The sequence below is a fragment of the Phytophthora parasitica genome (assembly GCF_000247585.1).
Source record: "Phytophthora parasitica INRA-310 unplaced genomic scaffold supercont2.24, whole genome shotgun sequence".
NCBI lineage: Eukaryota > Oomycota > Peronosporomycetes > Peronosporales > Peronosporaceae > Phytophthora > Phytophthora nicotianae.
Window position 1 is genome coordinate 40759 of NW_008649010.1, and position 21332 is coordinate 62090.

Consider the following 21332-nt stretch of genomic DNA (forward strand, 5'->3'; position numbering starts at 1 on the left):
ATGCAACGCGCCATGACACATTTTGCTGTCCGTGCGATCTTGAACCGGTGCAAACAAGTCCTAGGAGCTGAGCCTCACGGTTGTGCTCTATCTTGAGCAGCGCGCATCAGCCTCCTCAGTAGATCCTCCTGCTCGGCAATGCATTGGTCAATCGTTCGTCGTGATGCTATTTTGTTCGAGCTGTCGGTCAGTTGACGAGTGGGTCCGTCTTCGTCGAAAGCTCCAGCGTTGATCCGCCGCATCATTTGAGACGCGGACATGAGGTTCGACATGTCGACCCCCATAGGTTTCTGGTCCACCTCACCGAGATCGCTGCGCTGGTCATCTAGAACATCACCATCACCGGACGATCGGATCGTTTCAAGCAGTTCAGAACCGGATGACGCACTATAATCTCCAGAGTGCTCACCGTCAGGTTTTGTCGACGCCCCGGAGTCTGCAAACATGCTCAGCGCTGCTGGTTTGTCATCGATCTTGCCACGCGTCCCCGGTGCCAGCAACGTCACGTCCAAGTCTCGCACTTTAGCGACACACACACGGCAGAACTTTGTCTGCACAACGTTGAAAGTCTTCTCTGTGCTGTCACTGTCTTCGCCTCCTTCCCGTGCGCCGCGGTAGATTAAACACTGCCGACAAAAGACCTCACCGCACAGCCGACAGTGCTGACGGCGGCGGGTGTGAGTGAAATCGCGAGAGCACAGACGGCACTCGGAGCGCGACTTCTTGTCCACCCAGCAAGTGCGCTTCATGATACCGTGGATTGAAATGAGCTTCGCGTCCACCCAGATGGACATGTCGTTCATCTTGGCCATGAGTCTCTTGAAGTAGAACCCGGGGACGGCGAATCCCGCGAAGTCGTTTTGACTCATAAGAAACAATTCCGTCGAATGTGGATCTCCCTCCGTTGGGCGTACAATGGAGACGATGAGCATCTGCATTCGTTTGGTCTTCATTTTATCAGGTAGAGGCGGGCATTCGGGTAGAGTGAGTGGCATATTCACACGCACTCCGATGTCGCGACCTCGCAAGTCCTTGGTGAAGGTCATGTATTCAAGGAAGCACGTGTCACGCTTCTTGACGAGAGCAAACGGCTGCAGACACGTCCATTTGATACCGAGGTACAGATGAGGCTTACCCGACGCACTGGTGTGGATGTTTTTCAAAATGGCGGCGTCAATGGCGTTGCCGTACATGAACTGATTCCAAGCGTAGAGCTGGTTTGAGGTCTCCGCATAGAAGAAGTTGATGAAATTGCGGTAGTCCCCACTGAGGCGGCCGAAGATGCGGCATTGGCACCTGGAAGCGTCACCGTTCTGGCGGACAGTGGTGAGGTCGCCGACTTTGCCCAGCGTCTTCCAGCCGGTCCCGTAGATGGGATTCGAGCCCATGGCCTCGTGCACGTCGTAGTCGGCCAGCGCGTTCTTCACCGCGAGCGCCATCTTCTCCTCCAGCTCGAGGATCTCGAGTGCAGATAGCTGGACATCCGGGAAGTAGCCGTCGGGCAGGGGAAACGCGTTCACTTTGCTGGTTCGGGTAGCAAACATGTCGGACCCGATGCAACCAACACACAGCACAAACGCATTGTTAGTCGAGGGCAGTTGCAATGCGAGGAAACACTGGCGAAGCTTACAGGCCCGTGCCAGGCATCGCGCAAGTTGAGCAATGTGAGTTCTGCCCAGTCTTCACCTTGCACGCAGGTGGTGATGTGAACGGCCAGATGGGGCCACGGATGAGATGATGGTATCATTCAATGATTCGTTGATACCGAGGCCCCAGCCAAGTATCGGCGGCCGGATTTATCTTGCGAGATGCGGTGTCAACACGCTCGCCTGCATGGAGAGAGGACGTCGCTTACGACGCAAGCACGTGCGTTCTCCTTGTGCCTCATCGGCATGACACCCAGCTACTCATGGGCTGTTGGCTTACATTAACCCACGCTCTTGACTCGAATGCAAGTGCTAGATTTATTACGGTACATGGTTCACCGCACGCTTTCGTGGAGACTGGCACCCTTCGTTTGTACATCGTGTGCAATGCCAACTCAATGCGTCTGTCGTTTTGTCAAGGCGACGGGCGGCGTAATGTGGCCGTCTTCAACGTTTGAGCGCTATCGGCAAGTGGACGTTTGTTGAGTGGATGAGTAAAGGCTGACGATTCCGTGTGCCAATGCGTGCAACATGCAGATGATTGATACGTCTATGGAAATGGTAGTTATATCTCTGTGTACTCTGCTCATAGCTTGCTGAGTGGTTTGTTTATTATCACCGCTGTCTTCGCGATGGATTCCTCCGTCTGCCTTAGACGGAGTGACTTACAGCTCATAAACGCCGTCGTCGTGGCCCTCGTCGTCTTCGTGAATGCTCTGGCTGACAGACGACGCCTTGGCGCGTGCCTGTGTCTCGGGAGCGAAGCCGCGGCTTGCAGACAGCACCTGCTGCAAAAGCTCGTTCTGCTCCGCGATACACTGGTCCAGCGACTTGGACGAAGCCGAGTTTTCGTTCTGGTCGGTGCTACGGGTGCGCCGGCCAGTCGTCGAGCGTGGCGGCAGGAACGTCGGAGCCACCGGCGTGGACGTGTATCGACCACGGACGGTATCGGAGAACTCACTGAAGTAACCATCATCCGAGTCCGTCGAATCGGACGCAGAGGACTGCTGGCTTCGCAGTTGCTTCTGAAGCTCGGATTCGGGCATCATGTCCTTCGTGTCGATCACCTCATAGATACTGGAGCGTTCGTCGATGCGGTCGTCAATCCGGTCGTCATCGATTTCGCGGGGAGTTTGCAGCGACTGTACTGCCAGGAAGGAATTTCTGCCCAAAGAATACTCGGAGCTGAACGACGAACGCACCGTGGGGGCTCCGCTGCAGTTGCGCGAGATGGTGCTGAATCGACTGGATCCAGACTTCCAACTGCACGTGTCGGACTCGTTTTCTGACCACCACGACGCACGGTTCTCCTCATTCCAAGTCGCACTGCGACGAGGTGCGTCGGTCTGCTGGGAAAGAGAACTACGTGGCACTGAAGACGTCGGAGTAGAACACTTAGAGCTCTGTGGTTGAGTAGACGACCCCATTGACGAACGATGAGGTAGCGACGACGACTTGGACGATGCCACGGAGCGACGAGTGGCCTCGATCTGCTCCTGGATAGTCTCCGCGTCTTCCTCGCGAGAACGGGTGACGCACACCTTGCAGAACAGCGACTGCACCACCCGGAATGTCCGCTGGTTGGTCATCGTGATGTAGTTGCTGAAGGTGTTCTTGTCCTGTCGGATACCAGCTCGTCGAACGAGACACTTCGAGCAGAACACGTCGCCGCACATCTGGCAGTGACGGCGTCTGTGGCCAGCTCGGAAGGGCCGAGTGCAGCTCGTGCAGCCCTGCTGAACATTCGAGGGGACCCACGGCCGGATAGTTGCTCCCCCAGCGTCAGGTTCGCCTCCGACGCGCGACTGCTCCACGAATCCCGGAGCACTAATAGTTGTGGCAATGCGCTTGGCGTCGGCTGAGAGAGACACGTCCTTCAGTGCTCGCAGCAGCTTTTTGCAGTACTTAGTGGAAGCTGTGAGTCCCTTGTGGTCACACTTGCTGAGCATGAACACCTGCGTCGCGTTCGGGTACGCGTCGGACTCGCGTACAACCATGACAGTGGTGATCTTTTCGCGCTTTGTCTTCAGTTCGTGGGGCAGTGGAGGGCACTCCGGGATGTCTACAGGCATACGCACAATGACAGCAGCGTCACGGCCCTGGTCGTCTTTCCTGAACAAGACGTACTCGAGAAAGCACTCGTCACGCTTGCGCGTGAGCACTGAAGGCTGCATGCAGGTCCACTTAATACCGAGTGTCGCCTGCTTGTCCGACTTATCCAAGTCGAGATTACACAGCACAACGGCGTCTACAGCGCAGCCGAAGAAGAACTGGTTCCATGCGAATAGCTGTTCGGACGTCTCGGACGAGAAGAAGTCCACAAAGCGGCGGAAGTCGCCATTTACCGTTCCGAACGTGCGCGTAATGGTAAGAGGACCCTGTTTACGGCGGACGATCGAAAGATCCGAGTCGCGCGCAACGTCCTGCCAGCGTCTTTCGTCCTCCAGGCCGAAACCAGCGACCCGGTTCTCGTGGTCCCGACAGGATTCCATCGCCTTGACGGCCAACTCTTCCACCTGATCCTGGTACTGCTGCACCTGGGTCAACGAGAGGCTCACCGGTGGGAAATAATCATCTGGTAGAGGAAATTGAAGCTTGCCAGCTCGATATCTGCAATAGCAAGACAACGTTAGCATCGAATATGACGAGCATAAGGTCTCTGCAACTGTTCCGCCGTTACAAACTTCAGAAAGCTGTGATGGACTTACGATGAGGTAGTGGAGCTAACGGAGGCCGTGCGTGGCATCGAGGGCGACGACCTGCGCGGCATGGCGTCGATTGAAGAGTAACAAGAAGTGTGCGCTGAGCAACGTGGAGAAATCTTGCTCGGTTGTTCGGTCGCGGAGCTTTAAATCACCGCCGCCTTTGCCACTTCTGCTAAGGCGGACCGAACGCACGACAAACACCCCGGCAAGTGAGAAAATGTCGATGGCTGCGGAAGTGAGCGAATGGGCTCCATCCGATGAAGCCTGCGATACCAAGGCACACACGCCCGGCCGTCGTGCAACGCAGTGGCTTGATTTTTTCGCGATGACAAGTTTGATATGCTGTTGCAGAGGCTGGATCAAGCCAGCTTAGATGTAGTGTTTTGTGAGGCATCCAAGCGATCGGTCGGCGCTGCGTACAAGACGAAAGGAGAGGAATATGCTGTTTAGGGAGGCAGCATTGGCATCGCTCGTTTGATCGAAAAGATCGTGAGACTCGATCCGCTCGCGCGTCTCAGAACCCCTTACAAATTCCAAGTGAAGTTATCAGCGATCTTGAACCGACTAGCCCTAATCACAGAAGCCGGTTCATGTGTTTTGTGTGGATCGGATCGCTTGCCAAGTTGCAGTCTCCGCTGAAGTCCGACCACCTTCCGGCAATCGCTGCAGTGGCTTTCGTGTGCATTCCTTGCCCGTTTGGTAAGAGCTCGTCAGCCGCAGCATCCTCTGTGTTTTGCAGCTGAAGGATGACGCCATTTGCCGAGAATCACTGTCGTGGTGCCGCGAAAAAGTCATTTGGCTCAACCCATTCAGGATCGCCACCGCAAGCTTTGAGGGCGGAAAGTTGAGGCTCGAGCTCTTGAAGTCAGGCACCACTTGTCCTCGAACGCTAAGGCTGCTCTTGGCGTCGTGCCGGACGTAATCGCAGCGATGGTGGCTGTGCCTACAGTTGTAGTATACACTGTCTACATACAATCTCATCTCGATCTTGGCCTCAGGACCTGAGCACCAACGTCGATGTGCCGAGTGGGACCAACATAATGTTCAACATAACTTTGCTGTTAGAAAACGCATTCCAACACATTTCAATTACACTTAGGTTTATAATGCTTCTTGCAGACAGGACGAAGAGTAGTTATCCCTCGTAGAGTGTAACATCCGGGCGAGACCTGGTCGATTGGACACCACCGGAAGTACCGCACCCGCTGCTACCCAAGATCCCGCTTCCTGGGTTCGTGCTGTTTTGTTGGCGCATACCGCTGGCCGAGAGCATCATGCGGCGCAGCAGCTCCTCCTGCTCGGCAAGGCACTGGTCCAGCGACCGCGGTGACGTCTTGGAACCGGGCGGAGACCAATTGGAGCCGCTGCCCGAGCTCGTCTTGCCACTGTCATCTTGGTTTGAACTCCGCACTGAAGAGTTGAACGCCGACACCGGCACCATATCAATCGTGTCGATAACCTCCGTCACCTCCTCTTCGATCAATTCACTGGCAGTCATTCGTGGGTCTGCCAGAATTGTCACGGACTGATCATCAATCACATCGAGCTTCGACACGAAAGATATTTTGCCGATACTTGAGGAGGTCGAAGAGATCGAAGTGGATCGCGGTGAGAACTGCAGCGATCGGGCGCTGCTTCCGGTCTCGGAAAAGAAGGAAATATGGCCACCCTCGGATTCCGTCTCAGAAACACCCGAGTGGCGGGACTCGCCCAGATCCAAAGCCTCGTAGTCACAGTCGACCACCGATAGTTTGCCGCTTGGCGCAGGTACCGGCACCAGCAGGTTGTTGCGAGACTCGCGCATCTTCGTTACGCACAGCACGCAGAATTTCGTTTTGACGATCTCGAACGTCCTGTTTGATCCCGTTGACGCGCTGTCAGCGTCTTCCTCTTTGGGGGCGTCACGTACGATGGCGCACCGCCGACAAATGAGATCTCCGCACAGACGGCAGTGGTGGCGACGGCGAGTTGGTCCGAACTTACGCGAACAAACGCTGCAACTTTTACGTGATCTCGACTTGGCCCAACTCTTCCGTTGCATCACTCCTTGCATCAAAATGCGTCGCGAGTCCACGAAGACCGCCATGTTCATAAGGATATTCATCATGCGCTTGTAGTAGTTGGCGGTGACCGCCAACCCGTTGAAGTTGTTCCGGGACAACATGAAGAATTCTGTCACGTTGGGCTCTCGATCGGCAGGTCTTGAGATCCAAACGGTGTTCAGTCGAATCCGCTTAGTCTTGAGCTTTTTGGGCAGCTCTGGACATTCAGGGATGTCGAGCGGGAGCGTGACACGGACGCCCACATCGCGACCACGCAGGTCCTTTGTGTAGTTCAAGTATTCCATGTAGCAGTTGTCACGCTTCTTGACGAGCGGCGACGGGTTCAAACACGTCCACTTGATGCCCATGTACAGACATTTCTCCTTGGATGCGACCGTGTGGATGTTCTTGAGTACCGCCGCATCCGTGGCGTATCCGAACATGAACTGGTTCCACGCGAAAAGCTCGGCTGACGTCTCGGCGTAAAAGAAGTCGATAAAGTGGCGGTAGTCGCCGTTAATGCGGCCAAAGATACGTGCCTGGCTGGCCGTAGGGCTGTCGGGTGTCTCCTTCTTGATCGTCGTGAGACCTTCCACCTTACCGACGACATTCCACGGGGCTCGATAGACGGGGTACGCCCCTTTCGCCTCGTGCAGCTCGTACTCCGCCAGTGCGTTTTTGACGATCTCCTGCATCTGTGACTCATAGTTCTTGATCTCTTTGGACGTGAGGTGGATCTCCGGGAAATAGTCGTCGGGTAACGGGAAGTGGCCGCCGTTGTCGTGCATGGCTTCGCCGGGGTCACTGGAACGCAGAAACGAATGTCAGTGACTTGAGCTGAGCTAAATGCCGTTGCATCCGTGTCCGACGTAGCGTCGGGTAGAGGATACGGAGCAAAGATCAAGTTTTTTTTTTCGGGCGTACCGGCGTCCGGAGGAGTTCGAGTCCGACAAGGATGATGGCGGCGTGGCTAAGTTCTGTCGGGGCATTGTGACAGGTTTAACCGAGCAAGTAAGCGCGTCTCGTAGTGGTAGCCTACGCTAGAGATCGAGGCGCTTTCCTCGGTGGTAGCTCTATTGCTCGGTACCTCGCCAAGTTGAAAGTGAGGTCGTGCTTAGCGTCACACGCCCGCCACATCTCTTGATTCAGCGGTTGTTCCCCATCTGTCGGCAGTGCCATCACAGTTGTGCGTTGATTCTGCGCCGCGCCGCGTTGCTGACGCGTGCAACTGTGGGACATTGCGATGAACAATGGCGCGCTGCAGCACGGCCATGACAGCCGAATGTGAGTGCTCAGTCAGATGGTCGACCCAGCTTCTCCTCATACTCCGGCAGATTTGCACCCGAAAGAAGCCTTCGCGCTGGAGGGCAAGTCGTTATTGCGGCTGCATTAGTATTAGACTCGTTCAGTGTAGCTCTCGGCCGCATGACGGTAGAGGGCTAATCGACATGTACTGCGCTTTAGCGTCGACATCTTCAACGTTTCGAGTTCTGAGCTGAGGTGGTGGACTGCAACAGTATCAGACAAGTATTCGGACCGGGCCCGACTTGTTGCAGTTTAACGGCGCGATTATCAAAACGACGCATGGTGTTGCGCTGGCCGGCAGCCTCACGCTGCACTGCGGTTTGGTGCTGGATGCCCGCGATCTCGAGCAAAATTAGTTGGTCTAGTGTCTTGAGATCCACCTGGAGGATGCCACCTGGCTGCGACGTTCATTGAAACCCTCTTCGGTGGACACACTAAAATGACAGGGCCCTGACATTAGCACATGGTACTCCTTTGGCGTTCCCGGAGCTGTAGCACCGAGGTGATGGAGTCGCCATGTAGAACGATGCAACCTTGTTCTTGCTGCAAATTACTCGTGGCTGAGCTGCCAGCCTCTCCGCCAAGCATATTAATCGTCAAGGTGACGTGCGCCCTGGCATTGGCGCAGCGTGTTGACGCCCCTTGCAGAGAGAGCGAATCCGAACCCAGCCTTCTCTTCTTTGCGAGCCCAGTTACAGAACCAAATAAAACGGTCAGGAGTGGCGCTCTTGTCATGGACGCGACTCGAGCATCTCTCCGTGCTGTCTATGAATGGGATTTGCTAGTGCTGCAGGCAGAAATGTCAGGCGTACGTGTTGAACTTTTCAAACACCAAAGTTCTGGGAACTGCGTCGGGCAGACCTGCCGCCGCTCCTTTGGCGCGGACTCAACACCCGAATGCGTCTTCAAGTTGCTTGTTCGAGCTGGAAGCGGCAGGCTACATGTAGCACTTTGGTCATCCTCAAACCTGCTTCCAGTCAGGAGCAGATTTTAGATGTGCTTGTGGAAGCATTTCCCGACTACGGTAGTACATGTACGTGATCATCTTGCGGCATGAGATGAGTGAGAGCCACGGTCAATTCGACTGGCTACCTGGCAGGCAGGCAACTGGTAGTACAAGTCTGGTGGACGTAGTCTACCTAGCCAGGTTGTTTTCGGACTTGTGACCCTTCAAGATCGATGACAAGTATGAATGCAACGCCATGTGGGTCTCCAGCTTCATCGACTATGAATCTTTCGGGTGGAGGTGACTCGGTCCACGAGCGATTGCTGCTGCACTGGGTCAACTCACTGCCACTTACCAAGTGCTTGTTAGTTGAGGGACTGCGTGATTTGCGCTTCGGTGACGTGCTGTACGAAATTGTACAGTGGCTGCAGGTAATTCCCCAAAGCTGTCCGTGGTTGTAGTACTCGCGTCTAATGTTCGTGTTTCATTGTTCTAGCACAACTCAGCTGATGCAGGCGATGGAATATCAGAAGGTGATGGCTTTGACAATGACGGGGTCGTGGAACGGCTACATCGCGTCGTTCAGTTCGCTGCTAGCGAATGTCGAAGTCAGGATGAGGACGCCATGTACATCGTCAACGATTCGAATTGTATAGCTCGAGTGATTTCGGGTGAGAGTGACGCCATTTGCGCAGTACTAACCGTGTTGAAGCGGCTGAGCCGCCAGCGTATACAGCAGCATCAGTTGTCGGAGAGTAAGAAAAACGAACTTCGCCGTCGTGAACAAGAGAAGATGATTGAGTTATCATTGCAGCGAAGAAACTCACGTGATGAACTATCCAAAGAGGATGAGGAACCGAAACAAAAGTCCAAACGCGTACAGACGTCTTCATCTCGATCACAAACGCGTGCAAAAACTACAAACCGTTCCGAACATGACCAGAAAGCAAGTACTCCTGAGCAAAGATCAATAAAATCGAAGCAGGGCAAAAAGAAGCAGATTGCTGAAGCTGAAAGAAGCCTTGGAAAGGTTCCCACCACAACAACAAGTGCACCGACTGCTATCGGCAAGAAAAAAACGCCGCTCAAGGCCAATGTGATGAATGAAGGCAACGGACTTCACGTACAGATCGATCCAGTAGCAGAATATCATTCTGGCGGTCACTTTAGTGAAGATGCGCGTGCAGTTCGGTTTTGCAACTGGGCTCGGCTGGTCTTACAGGTTGAGATGCCTCTGAAGAAGGTTTTTGACAAGCAGTCTGGGAGATTGAATTCCCCGTGCAAAATTCGACAAGTATTCGCGAATGGTGTCCTTCTTCGTCGTATAGCTGCTGCTATTGTTCAGCGCTGTAACGGCCTACTTAATCATAATATCCCCGGCATCGATGAGTTGAGAAACGAAGATTTTGCACGCGTGCAAACTCCTGCAGGGATACGACGCAACTTTTCTTTAGCTCTCACTACGTTCAAAACCCTCGGGATCTCACAAGCAGCTTTGAATGCGTTTGAAATCGTGCAGTCTCGAGAAAAACAAGATTTACACAAAAGAATTTGGTGTCATTTAGATGAAATCTTGAATAAGGTGGAGCAACGTGAGCATGCTGGTACCGCCTCAAAATCTAAAACTGCGATGGATATAGTCCCTAAAACTCTCCTTGTTAATGGAAATCAAGAGGAAACGAAGGTTACCAAACGAAGCCCGAAGCGTATTCGCTCACCTCGAACCAGAAGGAAGAAAGCCGTCGGTATGGGAAGTGATCACACTGGGTGTGCACCATTGAAGCGGAGCTTGCCTTACATCACAAACGAGCAAATGCACGTAGTGGATGAGTGGCTGGTTAATACAGGGTTCGATTCCAAAAAGGTGATTTCGATAGTGGTTAACAGTGCCAACGAATGGCTGCCTCATAGAGTTTTCGTGCAGGTTTCCGGTCGTGGAGTGCTACAGGATCCAATTCGCAACGGAGTTTTACTCTGGTAAGTTCAGCATCGTTCATGAGTTAACGTGCTGAAGCTAAGTTGGTGCGCTAATGACTCGTATACCAGTGCGCTGCTAGTCCAAGACTTGAAAAGTGCACCGTTCTCTTATTTCAAGACCCCCCGGACTTTAGCCGAGATGAGGTATGAGTGTGAGCTTTGGATGATTGAATTTTATTCACACTGATCTCTTTCTGTACCAGAGAAAACATCTCAAAAGCCTTTGAAAGGTTGGGCGAGCATGTCCCGCCCTGCTACTTAACGTCATCTGCAGAACAATCTGTACTCATCGGAGACCGACAAATTGCGTATGGGATTTTGTGGTATCTCCGGCAAGCTAGTCAAGAAACTTTTACGATGGAAAAGGCTAAAGAGGGTACTCAATCCTCCTCGATAAGTATTCATGAAACGAGAAAAGCGGAAGAAGTCAACTTTGGTGGGAAACGATCAGCGCGCGTGCAGCCTTCTCCACTAGTTCTCGACATCCCAGCCATTGCTCTAGCTGCTCAAGGGAAACTAGTGATAAAAGATGGCGCAGTAACATCTCACCAAGTCAAACTTCACGACAGCTTTGCACGTCGTCTTGCATGGAGCGAACATGATCTACCGGTAACCGAGGACGTTGACGATGATGTTTTTCCAGTTCCTAAAGCACCATTCTCCAGTCCAGTTTACAATGATGACGTCGATATAGTTCCAGCGAAGATCCATGATAAGCATCACGTTGGAGATGATCTCTTTCCTACTCACCCACAGAGAAGAGAATCCGTTGAAAGCTTGAGTGACTCTATTCAAAGTTCGATCCCCAAGACAAGAGAAGTGTCTGGACATTCTGTTCAACCATCACAAACAGCTGCAGTAGTAACCCCGATAGCTGCTTGTACCGACTCAATAGAGCTAGTGGAGCAAAACAAGAATGGCGCTGTAGAAGCTCCTTCTCCAGTCAAACCACCAGTTCAAACACAACTGAGCATCAATTTATCCCCAGGACACGTTGAGGAAATCCTCACGTGGTTGAAGCGTTTGGGAATCCGCCTCAAAAGCATTTCGGCTTTTCACGTACGACACCACAATTGTGAATCAATGATGATCACTCGACACTCTTACGTTTTCCATGCTGCATGACAGGACTCCAATGCTAAATTGATGGAATTCCAGTCAGGTGTGTTGCTCTGTAGTATCGTCGAGAAGGTGGAGTTCATGCGCAGTATCCCAGGTATCACACGTCCAACCAGTAACCAACCGTTAAGCAAAGCCAGCGCACTGCACAACATCACCAAGGCGTTGAACATCCTCCGGCAGAAGAAGGTGCGTCTTCATCCAGCCCTCACTCTGCCTTGCTCGCTAATCTCCTATGCCTAGACTATGCCGCTGCATCTGCTACGTCGTGCTAGTGCCATCTATGTCGGCAACCGCGACGTTATTCTGCACCTTCTCCTGCAGATCCGTAAAGCGTATGGCCACCACCTCCGTACTCCCCGTCGACCTAAACAGAACCTCTCCTCAGCAGCGTAACCATCCAACTAAAATGCATGTATGAATCAATAGACTCCTGTTCAGTTCACTTGCTCTACTTCTGTCGCTGCTGCTTCCAGCGATACACAGCAGGCATACCGTTCTCCGCTGCCTTGACCTTCTTCTTCCTGCCCTTGGCCTGCACCTTGCGTTCCAAGTCCAGTTTGGCGCTCATCTGTCCAAGTTTCTTAGCACGCGCCAGTCTGTCTCTTAGTTCCCTGTACATGGCGTCCTTCTCCACCTGCATTTTGTATTTCTGCTTGGGATTCGCCGCCAAATCGGGCAGTTCCGCTGTCTCCAGGTCGCGCTTGCGAATACGGTTGAACGCCCTGTCCGCGAGTTCCGGGGCCGTGTCGAAGTGTTCGGCTACATCAAAGCTGTCCACCTGCTCTTCATCGTCCACGAAGACCGTGTGGTTGTTGTTCTTGGGTGTGTCCACAAAGTGTAGACCGCGGTTAAGTCTCTCGGCTTTGCGCAGATCCACAGCGCGCTTCATGTGCAGATATGCCAAGTCCTGCGTCTTGAGGGTACGAAGCGCCTCCGTCTCTACAGGTTTAAGGTGGTTATGCGTGGACACGTGCACTCCGCCCTCCGTTTTGGTCTCGCGCATGCGGTGGTAAAATTCATCCGGGTTACGCAGTGCAGCCTTGAGTTGCAGCGTCTTGAGCCTCTGCTGCTTACTGTTGTAGTCCCGAGCACGCTTCACATAGTCCTTGTGCTTCTCCAGAAGGCCGAGCTTCCGTCGCTCGCGTAGCTGTCCACGCTCCTTGTGCTCGCGCCGCTTTACCACGTTCCGCAGCGACGACATGACTGCTTCAGGAATGGCTGGCCACCGACAAAATGGAGGGTACGCTTTGTGTTGGTTACACCAATAACATTGGATTGATGGATTTTAGAGTAGATTTTTGTAGCCCAATATTTTGAATTACTTTATTAAAAAAAGTACTTTTCAAAAAAGGCTTTTTCGAATTAAGAACCACTCATTTTTTGGCTTTGTTTATTTCACCCAATTTTGGAGTGGTAACATCATCACACTCTCAAAACTGTGATTTAGACCTGTCCAAAGATGGCTAAACAAAGAAAGCCAAAAGAAGGATAAAAGTCTAGCTATTAAAAAAAGTTTTTTCTATAAAAAAAGAAACTTGTGCTCGAATACCTGTTCACTCGATTTAGTAGGACTAAGGTGGACTGAAATGTATGTGCACTTTTTTTTCCTCGAAATACTGCTTTCAAAAGCGCTTTTATCTGTGCGACAAAGCGCTTTCTTTTGATATTGTAAAGGTGAATCTCAGTCAACAAAAGATCGAGTTGCTGTGCCTTTTGGGCTCCATCTTGCGGGCGACGGACTTGTAAAATGCGTGCGTTAAATTTTGGTCAGATCAGAATGAAATATTCTCGATACACGTAAATACATGTGCAAGCTGGCGCGCGATGTATTAATCTTAACAATGTATTACGTAGTCGCAAAATTAGTGGACGAATAATAATGGCACGTTGCTTGGAGCTTGGGGCGCTCAAATATAGCATCAACTGTTGTTTTCCACGCGTATTTTGCGAGTATGAAGCACGATATTTTGCTTCATTTCTAAGCTAATTATTTCTTGCTGATGATGCTAGCAGTCATATGATGTGTTCATACTAATGCATGAGTGCGGTGTAAATCGTACGCAAATATACGGATTCATTTACCAGCTATCAGCGGCCAGGGATGCATATCAAACAATAGCTGTAGCACAGCGTTTTATTCCCGTTGGAGCCTTGTCTGATTACACTACCTCGATCAGTAGTGGAATTGGCGTTGAGATCGGTTGCTGGCACCATTTGCTTCTCTCCATTCAATTCACTTCAAGTGAACTTGTAGAGGTTAAACGTATCTTGGAGGATTTCACAGGGCCGTGTGCACGTTCCAACAATATGATTGTTAGCAACCTGAAATCTATGCAACCATCACGAATTCAGTCCAAAACTCTCCATCTCCATATGTATTCACAAAACTAGTTTTTAGCCATGTCACTTATCGTTTTCCTCCGTGTGGACGACTTGCAATGGCGAAATCAGGAACTGCTGCACAGCTCCGCGCCACTGCGTTCCTGCGTCGCGGCGCATGGGAATTACGTCGGGCTAAATGCAGCACTCTACTGCTGTTGATCGGACTGGCGGTTTTAAGTCTGGGTTTTTGGGTCTACCCGCCGTCCCAAATTCAGTGGTCAAGTTTCGGGGTGCGATTCCAAGCAAGCGGTGACACGCACGCTTTGCGGTGGGGCGCTGGGAATGATGTCGTGATGCTGAAGGGTCAAAGTTTGCAGCGAATCCTCCCTTCTCGATACCCCAATGGAGCTAACAACACGTTCCAGTGCGACCTGCCGTCGCTACGGTTCCAGTGTGACCTGGACAGAGATAAAGGATGCAAAGCTTATCCGCAATTGTTCCCGTCTGCGGCGTTATTCGACAATTGGAAAGCAGAGAACACGGCAATGCCGCCCGCCATCTTCGACAGCATCTGCCACTTTAACGTCTCCGATCCGGTAAGTGGCAGCAAAGCTGTAGATATTCTACGATTATTTTTTTTTACAAAAGACTGAATCGATGTTGTTGACATTGTAGTATGAGTTTCGGTTGGCTCAAATGTTTCGGGAGATGGAAGTGCCGTTCGTCGCCTATGGCATCCCAGAGCTCACAGCTGCTGCTGTGCGATGGACGGACGAGTACCTGACGGAGAAACTCAATCCGAAGGCGTTGTACAAGGTGCACGTAGCTAACGACAGTCACTTCATGTACTACCTCAAAAGCAAGCAGCTTGCTGGCGAGAAGGACACGTACGAGTCGCGTTGGATGACGTATCCGCAATTTGTCAAAACTATCAGCGACGTCAAACCATTGGAAGAAGCTGGCAAGCCTCACGAATACTACTACTTCATGCTCAAGCAGAACGATTTCTCGAAGCAAGCGTCATTCATCTACAACGAGCTGCAGTTCCTCAACCCAACACTAACTGAACATGATCCACGGTTCGGTGATTTATTCATTCGGGATGCAGCAATAGCCAAGGAGCGCGGGATGCGCTGTCGTCTCGGAATGCGTGGGATTATTGCGGATGGACACATTGATGGCGGACTGAACCATATCTCGATGATCCGTGGAACGAAGCGCTACGTCATCGCTCCACCCAGTGCGTGCCAGTGTCTAGGACTCATGATTCAGGGTCAGTCTGCGCGTCACACAGCATTTAATTGGTCGGACACAAGCGCTCTATCCGAAGACGCACGCAACTGTCCCGCAGCGGAAGTCGCACTCACGGCCGGCGAAGTTTTGTACCTCCCGTCATACTGGTATCACCACATTGTGTCCTTGGATACGAGTATCCAGTGCAATATACGCTCAGGTTTCTCCATTCGTGATGATATCAAACAGTTCCTCACGGGTTGCGGCTTCGGTCCAAAGTAGCTAAAGCAAGTTTCAAATGCATGTAGTGCGAATGATTATTGTGATGTTGGTCTTAGAACGGACTCAAGTACTCTATAGACGTCTGAATTCGTGGCAGCTAGACGCTCACTGTGCCTACAACGCTAACAGCAGCGGTGAGATCGTATTTGGGTGTCGCGTCAGACGTGAGGAGACCAAAAGTCTTCTCGAACGCGCTGGTCTTGTGCTGTGTGTCAAACATCTGAAAGTAAAAGGACTCGGTCATCGAGCTGCTCCACGCCTTGTAGTCACTGTAAAATGTTTGCTGGCCAGCGATGCTGCCGGTATTGCCCGAGAGAGATCCGTCTGACGGCCACCCCGTCTCCGTAACCATGAGCTTGTCACCAAAGTTCTTGACCATGATCTCCCACTGGGTATTGACGACATCGATGGCGTTGTCGGCAGTCGTCCCTGGATTGAAGTAAGGGTGGACGTTCACGCCCAACACGTCGCAAGCATCCACAAGTTCGGACCAGCCGGCGATGCCGGCGTAGTTGATGACCTCGGTGTTGCGCTGTACAGTTCCGACCTTCACAGTGCTGTGCACGAGCGACTTGACTTTCTGGATGAGATTGATCATTTCGCCGGGAACGGTAGTGGCACCGGCAAGGTTCTCGTTACCCACGAAGATGTAGCCGACGCCACCGGTGTTGGCAGCAATAAGAGCCGCGTCCAGTTGCGTCGCGTAGTCGGACTGAGGGTACGGCACACCCAGAGCTGCGGTGAGGTTGGCGTTGACAACTAGTAGACCCAGATTCGTGTTGCCGAACTGGGAAATGTAAGTGCGCACGGTGGTGAATCCATGGCTTTTGATGACCTTCATATCCTCGATCACGCTCTCGGCAGTCATGGCGCCGGCAGCTGCAACATGATCCGGGTCGTAGCAAACTCCATTGCCACTCACTTGAGCTGCGAACATGGCGATACCGGCGAAAAGTGGAGCGAAGAACTTCATCATGACGATCTTGTTGGGAACGGGTGTGTGGAGTTGAAGGAAAATGGGAAAATGAACTTCGACTTGACCTGTTCATCGAGCTCTGAGTGCCAATATTTGAAAGCGAAGTATCTGGTGGCGTGCCATGTAACAGCTCGAATTCCCGCCTTTCGAAGGCAAACAGGGATGCACAAGCTTGGAACGAGCCTGCATCAACCACAGAAACTCCCATCGAAACTGAAATGACTCAGAGGTGCAGAATTCAGTGAGACGACGGCACAACCAGGATACGCCGTCGTCCATATTGGAAACATGGCGTACACGATGGCGATCGCTGAGAAGACCCCTTTGTCACACACAGGACAGGCGTCAATCGTACCAGTTCGAACACCAAAACTCTAATAGCTATAGCAATCATGGATGCGTTAGGATCAGTTTGGGTGCACGCAACGACGCTGTTCGTACTGTTGGATTATTTTACTAGAATGCCCTCTTTGTACTGCTCGCTTGTTAACTAGCTGATGCTGTCATCCCCATCCGGAAGAAGCGACTGGCAGCGGTGCTCAATGGCATTGGCGTAACGGAGAGAGGAACTGGTGGATGGAAGTGCTCAATATCTTCACATAGAAGATTAATGAGCGCATCCTTTGACAACTGATCGTCCGGCAGATCAAACGAAAAATCGAACGGCTTCGACAAAATAAGGTCGTTCTCGTCAAAGAACGTCGCCAAATACGGGTGGCGCAAGGCTGCGTCGACTGAAATGCGCTTGTCCGGGTTGAATAGCAGCATCTTGCTCAGCAGATCGATCGCCTCTGCACTCACGACGTTCTCAGCGCCACTGGTGGCAAACACATCCCGCCATTTCTTTGGTTTAGAGATTGCAAGCTTCGTGAGGAAGCGCAGTGCCTTCGTGTTCTTCACAAACCCGATATCCTCCTGCTTTGGAGTGCCCAGGAACTTGATGATGAGCTTGAGTTGATGTAAATAGTCATTTCCGGGGAATAGTGGCTCGCGCAAGAGCATTTCTGCGAAGATACAGCCCACAGCCCACACGTCGATAGCAGTTGTATAGTGTAGACAATTCAACATAATCTCTGGTGCTCGGTACCATCGTGTGACAACGTATTCAGTGAGTTCTCCCAGCTGCGGTAGCTCCTGCTGCAAGCTCGACGACGAGCCGACTCCTCCACGAGCGAGACCAAAGTCGCACACTTTGAGGTCGCAGTTGGCGTTCAATAGGATATTACTGGGCTTCATGTCACGGTGTAGGACTCCTGCCGAGTGAATGTGGTGCAGCGCACACAGCATCTGGTACAAAAAGTACTTGACATGGTCGTCTGACATGGGTTGCATGGAGTAAATGACCTGGTGCAAGTCGGTCTCCATAAGCTCTGTGATAATATACATATCGTCGAATTGCTTTCGAGAGGGTGGAGGCGACAGATCGTGAAGCCGTGTGATGTTCTTGTGGTTGAAGTGGCCCAGCAGCCGAACCTCTCGCAAAATTCGCTTGGCGTCGACCAGATCCTCGAAAATGTTGGTGATTTTCTTGACAGCCAAGTTGTCGCCGCCATTCACAACGTCCTTAACTGCGATCACAGCGCCGTACGCTCCGTTACCGATAGGCTTGACTAGTTGGTAGCGAGTATCCAGGGTGAACACCTGTCCGTTCGCATTGAAAGAGTGCGTCTGTGGCCGCATCATTGGAAATAAACCGGAACTGCTACTGGTAGCACCGAAGGCAGCGCGAGGAAGCGGTCTGGGCCCATTTACTGCAGCTACTGCTGATCTTGAGCTGGCTTTCGTGTACTCGTCCTCCAGTCCCATACGCTGGTAGGTAGAAACTCCCCCTTCCATCCCCATACTGTGGTAGGTAGAAGCACCTCTTCCTGCTAATACTGCACTCTTGTAAGGCGCAACAGAACTCTGCGTCGCAAGATCGCCAGCGATGGAATCTTCTTCGGAATCATCGTCACCTTGGTTGTCTTCCTGGTTGTTACTTTCCTTCTCGTCCGTAGCGTTATTGTCTGTGTCTAACTCTTGAGAGTTCGAAGACTCGTTCGATGGAAACTCCGGCGAACAACAGTATCCGGCAACTGTTGGAGACAGTAGCTCTTCACTTACACTGACTGGAGTTACCCGTGCTGTAGCCTGCACGTCGTGCACCGCTGGCTTGGCTTCCTCTTCGTCATCAATTAAAAGATCTTGTCTCGCTGCTCGAATCTCTTCAGCTGGGATGTCGGACTCAGCGTGGTTGTTGCTACATTCACTGCTTGTATAACTGATCCCACTGCCGTTGCGATCTCGCTCCCTGGTTACCAGCACACTTGCTCTCCTGCCTTCGTCTCCAAACATTGGCACGATCTTGGCCGGTTCCGTCACTGCATCCCACCCTGTGGAGTCCCCAAGGCGAGACAGCGTCTCTGACTGTGCGATCAACTTAGCAATACATGAATTCAACATCTGTAACCATTTGACGTGCATCCGTTCGTCCACTGCGGCGAGTCGCAGCACCTGTGCGCCGCTCTCTTCGTCCCTCTCTTCCACTGCAACCTCTGTGCGCTGATCGGGCGACGCCAACTGCAACTCCAGCGCGTGTTTAACCTGTCGATGAGATCTTAAATCGGTCACCACGTCGTTTTGTGACAATGTTATAATAGCCACGAGATGCCCGGGCCTCCTGCTCTCTGGTTGATACCGGAACTGTCTCAATGTGAATCTTACAGAGGCGCCTACGCCGCTCTCGAGTGTCTGTTCCAGCACGAAATAGCAAGGTGTGGAGCGCCAGTAGCGCTGCTGCATGAGCACAGTCAGGACACCCTCGACCAGCACCTGTACGGGCTGAGACGGCGGAGTGCACAGCTCCTCCGCCTTGTGGCGGCCACGCTGCAGACTGAGGGAACGTAGCAGCGCGCGCATGGGCGAGTCCACGCGCGCCTTGGTCTCCTCCTCTTCACCATACAAAGAGCGCCCGGCCAGGGGGCGCGGGGCAGTCGGAGACCGCCCCTTACGCCGGAACAGGCGTGCCAGAAGCGTCTGCGAGCGCAATCCGCTGCTACTATTGCTGCTACTACTGCTGCCGGGCTCCGACGGAACAGGCGTCGACGAAGCGTGCTGTAGACGATCGGTGAGCGACGAAGGCGCTGAGGATGGAGAAGGCGAGGAAAGCTGCCGCGTCATGGCGAAGAGAGTCGGCGAGTGGGCTAGCGCGTGCAACTATTCAAGATTTCGACCGAAGAGGCGCGGGGTGAGTTTCGACAGTTTCTCTTTTTGGTGAAATTTGCATGAGACAGTTGGAACCGGACGGAATTTTGTGAAGTTGAAGTGATAGTGTATGAGTACCAATTTTTACGTCAACACAAATATGCGTTGTGTCCCGGTGTGATTGTCACTGTGGATAGTTCACTTCAACATGTTCTGGTCTCCGGCCACTCTATCCTAGTCTAGTTCTGCAGGTACGGGTAGTCTAAGTATCCACGCTCGTCGCCGAGGTAGAACGTATCGACGTCGAAGTCATTGACGGGCTTATTGAGCTCGAACCGACGCACCAGGTCCGGATTCGAAATGAAGTGGCGGCCGATGGCCACGGCGTCGGCGGCGCCTTCCTCGACGATGTGAACGGCCGACTGTCGATCGAAACCCGACGCAGCAATCAGTACGCCCTTGTAAGTGTCACGGAACTGCCGTGCCGACCCCTTCTCCGGCGCCAGCGGGTTGCGCACGTGGTAACCACGCGGTTCGATGAGGTGCGCGTACGCCAGGTCGTAGTCGTTCAGCTTTTTCAGGACGTACGTGTACGTGGCGATGGGGTCCGAGTCCTTGTCGCCGAAGCTGCCTCCGAACGGTGACAGTCGAATACCCACCTTGGACGAGTCCAAACTCTCGAGAATCGCCTCCAACGCCTCGAAGAGGAAGCGCGCGCGGTTCTCCACGCTGCCGCCGTATTCGTCCGTACGGTCGTTGATGCCGTCGTGCAAGAACTGTTCCAGCAAGTAGCCATTGGCAGCGTGTAGCTCAACGCCGTCAAATCCCGCAGCGATGGCGTTCTCTGTGGCCTTACGGTAGTCGGCCACAATACCAGGGATCTCACTCGCCTCCAGCGCGCGAGGCGGCACGGGCTCCTTACGTCCTTCGCGAGTGGCGATTTTCTTCCCAGCACGGATGTTCTCGAGTTTGGAGCTGGACGACACGGGCAGAATACCTCCAGGCTGGTTGAGCGGGTGGCTAATGCGGCCTGTATGCCACAGCTGGAGGAACATCTTACCGCCCTTGTTGTGCACGGCCTGCGTGACGTTGCGCCAGGCCTCGATCTGTTCGGACGTGAAGATGCCCGGCGAGCCCCAGGACCCACGTGCCGTGGGCGAGATATTAGTGGCTTCGGCGATAATGAGACCACCAGGCGTAGCACGTTGAGCGTAGTACTGAGCACCGATGTCCTTCTGAACACCCAGTTCCCCCGTTCGCAGTCGCGTGAGTGGTGCCATAACAACTCGGTGAAGGAGCTGAATGGGGTCCTTCTTGCCCCCGAGGGTCAGTGGCGTGAATAGCTTGGGCGTCGTCATTTGTCTGAGCAAAATAGCAAGTGACGGACCTGGAGCTCAGGTCCTTAACGAAGTGATCTGCAGCTTGCGTCATCCCGCGAGTCGAGTCAACCGCGCAGCGAACGGCCAGGTTCGCTTTCAAGTGAAAAACACGACGAAGTTGCCCTAGCTTGGTTATGTTGCACCATAAGTTGCTTTAGTCTAATCAGAATCTCCCGTTCTCTCATTGGTCCAATCTAGGCTCAAAATATGCTTT

The 21332-nt window shown here is 52.7% G+C and overlaps 10 protein-coding genes across 10 annotated transcripts; 3 read left to right on the forward strand and 7 right to left on the reverse strand.

Annotated features, from left to right (window-relative positions):
* Nucleotides 1-74: 74 nt before the first annotated feature.
* PPTG_11261 (hypothetical protein) lies at nt 75-1544 on the reverse strand (the record flags this gene model as incomplete). Its single annotated transcript, XM_008906539.1, has 2 exons — nt 75-325; nt 410-1544. 2 exons carry the CDS (start codon nt 1542-1544, stop codon nt 75-77), a joined length of 1386 nt encoding a protein of 461 aa, XP_008904787.1.
* Nucleotides 1545-2182: 638 nt separating this feature from the next.
* PPTG_11262 (hypothetical protein) lies at nt 2183-4620 on the reverse strand. Its single transcript, XM_008906540.1, has 2 exons — nt 4355-4620; nt 2183-4256 (listed from the first exon to the last, which is right to left on the reverse strand). Exons 1-2 carry the CDS (start codon nt 4414-4416, stop codon nt 2312-2314), a joined length of 2007 nt encoding a protein of 668 aa, XP_008904788.1. The 5' UTR covers nt 4417-4620; the 3' UTR covers nt 2183-2311.
* Nucleotides 4621-5393: 773 nt separating this feature from the next.
* Nucleotides 5394-7484, reverse strand: PPTG_11263 (hypothetical protein). Its single transcript, XM_008906541.1, has 2 exons — nt 7318-7484; nt 5394-7197 (listed from the first exon to the last, which is right to left on the reverse strand). Exons 1-2 carry the CDS (start codon nt 7380-7382, stop codon nt 5487-5489), a joined length of 1776 nt encoding a protein of 591 aa, XP_008904789.1. The 5' UTR covers nt 7383-7484; the 3' UTR covers nt 5394-5486.
* A 677-nt stretch (nt 7485-8161) lies between these two features.
* Nucleotides 8162-8692, forward strand: PPTG_22814 (hypothetical protein; the record flags this gene model as incomplete). The annotated part of the gene is made up of 1 exon (XM_008906542.1): nt 8162-8692. The coding sequence occupies one exon, from the start codon at nt 8162-8164 to the stop codon at nt 8690-8692; it is 531 nt and encodes a 176-aa protein (XP_008904790.1).
* Nucleotides 8693-8925: 233 nt separating this feature from the next.
* Nucleotides 8926-12136, forward strand: PPTG_11264 (hypothetical protein; the record flags this gene model as incomplete). The annotated part of the gene is made up of 6 exons (XM_008906543.1): nt 8926-9075; nt 9141-10621; nt 10691-10765; nt 10825-11680; nt 11750-11929; nt 11984-12136. The coding sequence occupies 6 exons, from the start codon at nt 8926-8928 to the stop codon at nt 12134-12136; spliced, it is 2895 nt and encodes a 964-aa protein (XP_008904791.1).
* Nucleotides 10890-13016, reverse strand: PPTG_11265 (hypothetical protein). Its single transcript, XM_008906544.1, has one exon. The coding sequence runs from the start codon at nt 12942-12944 to the stop codon at nt 12192-12194; it is 753 nt and encodes a 250-aa protein (XP_008904792.1). The 5' UTR covers nt 12945-13016; the 3' UTR covers nt 10890-12191.
* Nucleotides 13017-14143: 1127 nt separating this feature from the next.
* PPTG_11266 (hypothetical protein) lies at nt 14144-16029 on the forward strand. Its single transcript, XM_008906545.1, has 2 exons — nt 14144-14661; nt 14741-16029. The coding sequence occupies exons 1-2, from the start codon at nt 14182-14184 to the stop codon at nt 15578-15580; spliced, it is 1320 nt and encodes a 439-aa protein (XP_008904793.1). The 5' UTR covers nt 14144-14181; the 3' UTR covers nt 15581-16029.
* PPTG_11267 (hypothetical protein) lies at nt 14668-16922 on the reverse strand. The gene has a single exon (XM_008906546.1). The coding sequence runs from the start codon at nt 16554-16556 to the stop codon at nt 15678-15680; it is 879 nt and encodes a 292-aa protein (XP_008904794.1). The 5' UTR covers nt 16557-16922; the 3' UTR covers nt 14668-15677.
* Nucleotides 16923-17042: 120 nt separating this feature from the next.
* On the reverse strand, nt 17043-19715 carry PPTG_11268 (CMGC/MAPK protein kinase; the record flags this gene model as incomplete). Its single annotated transcript, XM_008906547.1, has 1 exon — nt 17043-19715. The coding sequence occupies one exon, from the start codon at nt 19713-19715 to the stop codon at nt 17043-17045; it is 2673 nt and encodes an 890-aa protein (XP_008904795.1).
* Nucleotides 19716-19978: 263 nt separating this feature from the next.
* PPTG_11269 (hypothetical protein) lies at nt 19979-21097 on the reverse strand (the record flags this gene model as incomplete). The annotated part of the gene is made up of 1 exon (XM_008906548.1): nt 19979-21097. The coding sequence occupies one exon, from the start codon at nt 21095-21097 to the stop codon at nt 19979-19981; it is 1119 nt and encodes a 372-aa protein (XP_008904796.1).
* Nucleotides 21098-21332: the final 235 nt, after the last annotated feature.

Bases quoted from the DNA above. Each gene is read 5' to 3' on its own strand.
- PPTG_11262 (XM_008906540.1), bottom strand. From the start codon at position 4,416: ATGCCGCGCAGGTCGTCGCCCTCGATGCCACGCACGGCCTCCGTTAGC. The intron at 4,257-4,354 runs GTAAGTCCATCA...TTGCTATTGCAG, and splicing joins GTTAGCTCCACTACCTCATC to ATATCGAGCTGGCAAGCTTC.
- PPTG_11266 (XM_008906545.1), top strand. From the start codon at position 14,182: ATGGCGAAATCAGGAACTGCTGCACAGCTCCGCGCCACTGCGTTCCTG. The intron at 14,662-14,740 runs GTAAGTGGCAGC...TTGACATTGTAG, and splicing joins ACTTTAACGTCTCCGATCCG to TATGAGTTTCGGTTGGCTCA.
- PPTG_11265 (XM_008906544.1), bottom strand. From the start codon at position 12,944: ATGTCGTCGCTGCGGAACGTGGTAAAGCGGCGCGAGCACAAGGAGCGT.
- PPTG_11263 (XM_008906541.1), bottom strand. From the start codon at position 7,382: ATGCCCCGACAGAACTTAGCCACGCCGCCATCATCCTTGTCGGACTCG. The intron at 7,198-7,317 runs GTACGCCCGAAA...TCTGCGTTCCAG, and splicing joins TCGAACTCCTCCGGACGCCG to TGACCCCGGCGAAGCCATGC.
- PPTG_11267 (XM_008906546.1), bottom strand. From the start codon at position 16,556: ATGATGAAGTTCTTCGCTCCACTTTTCGCCGGTATCGCCATGTTCGCA.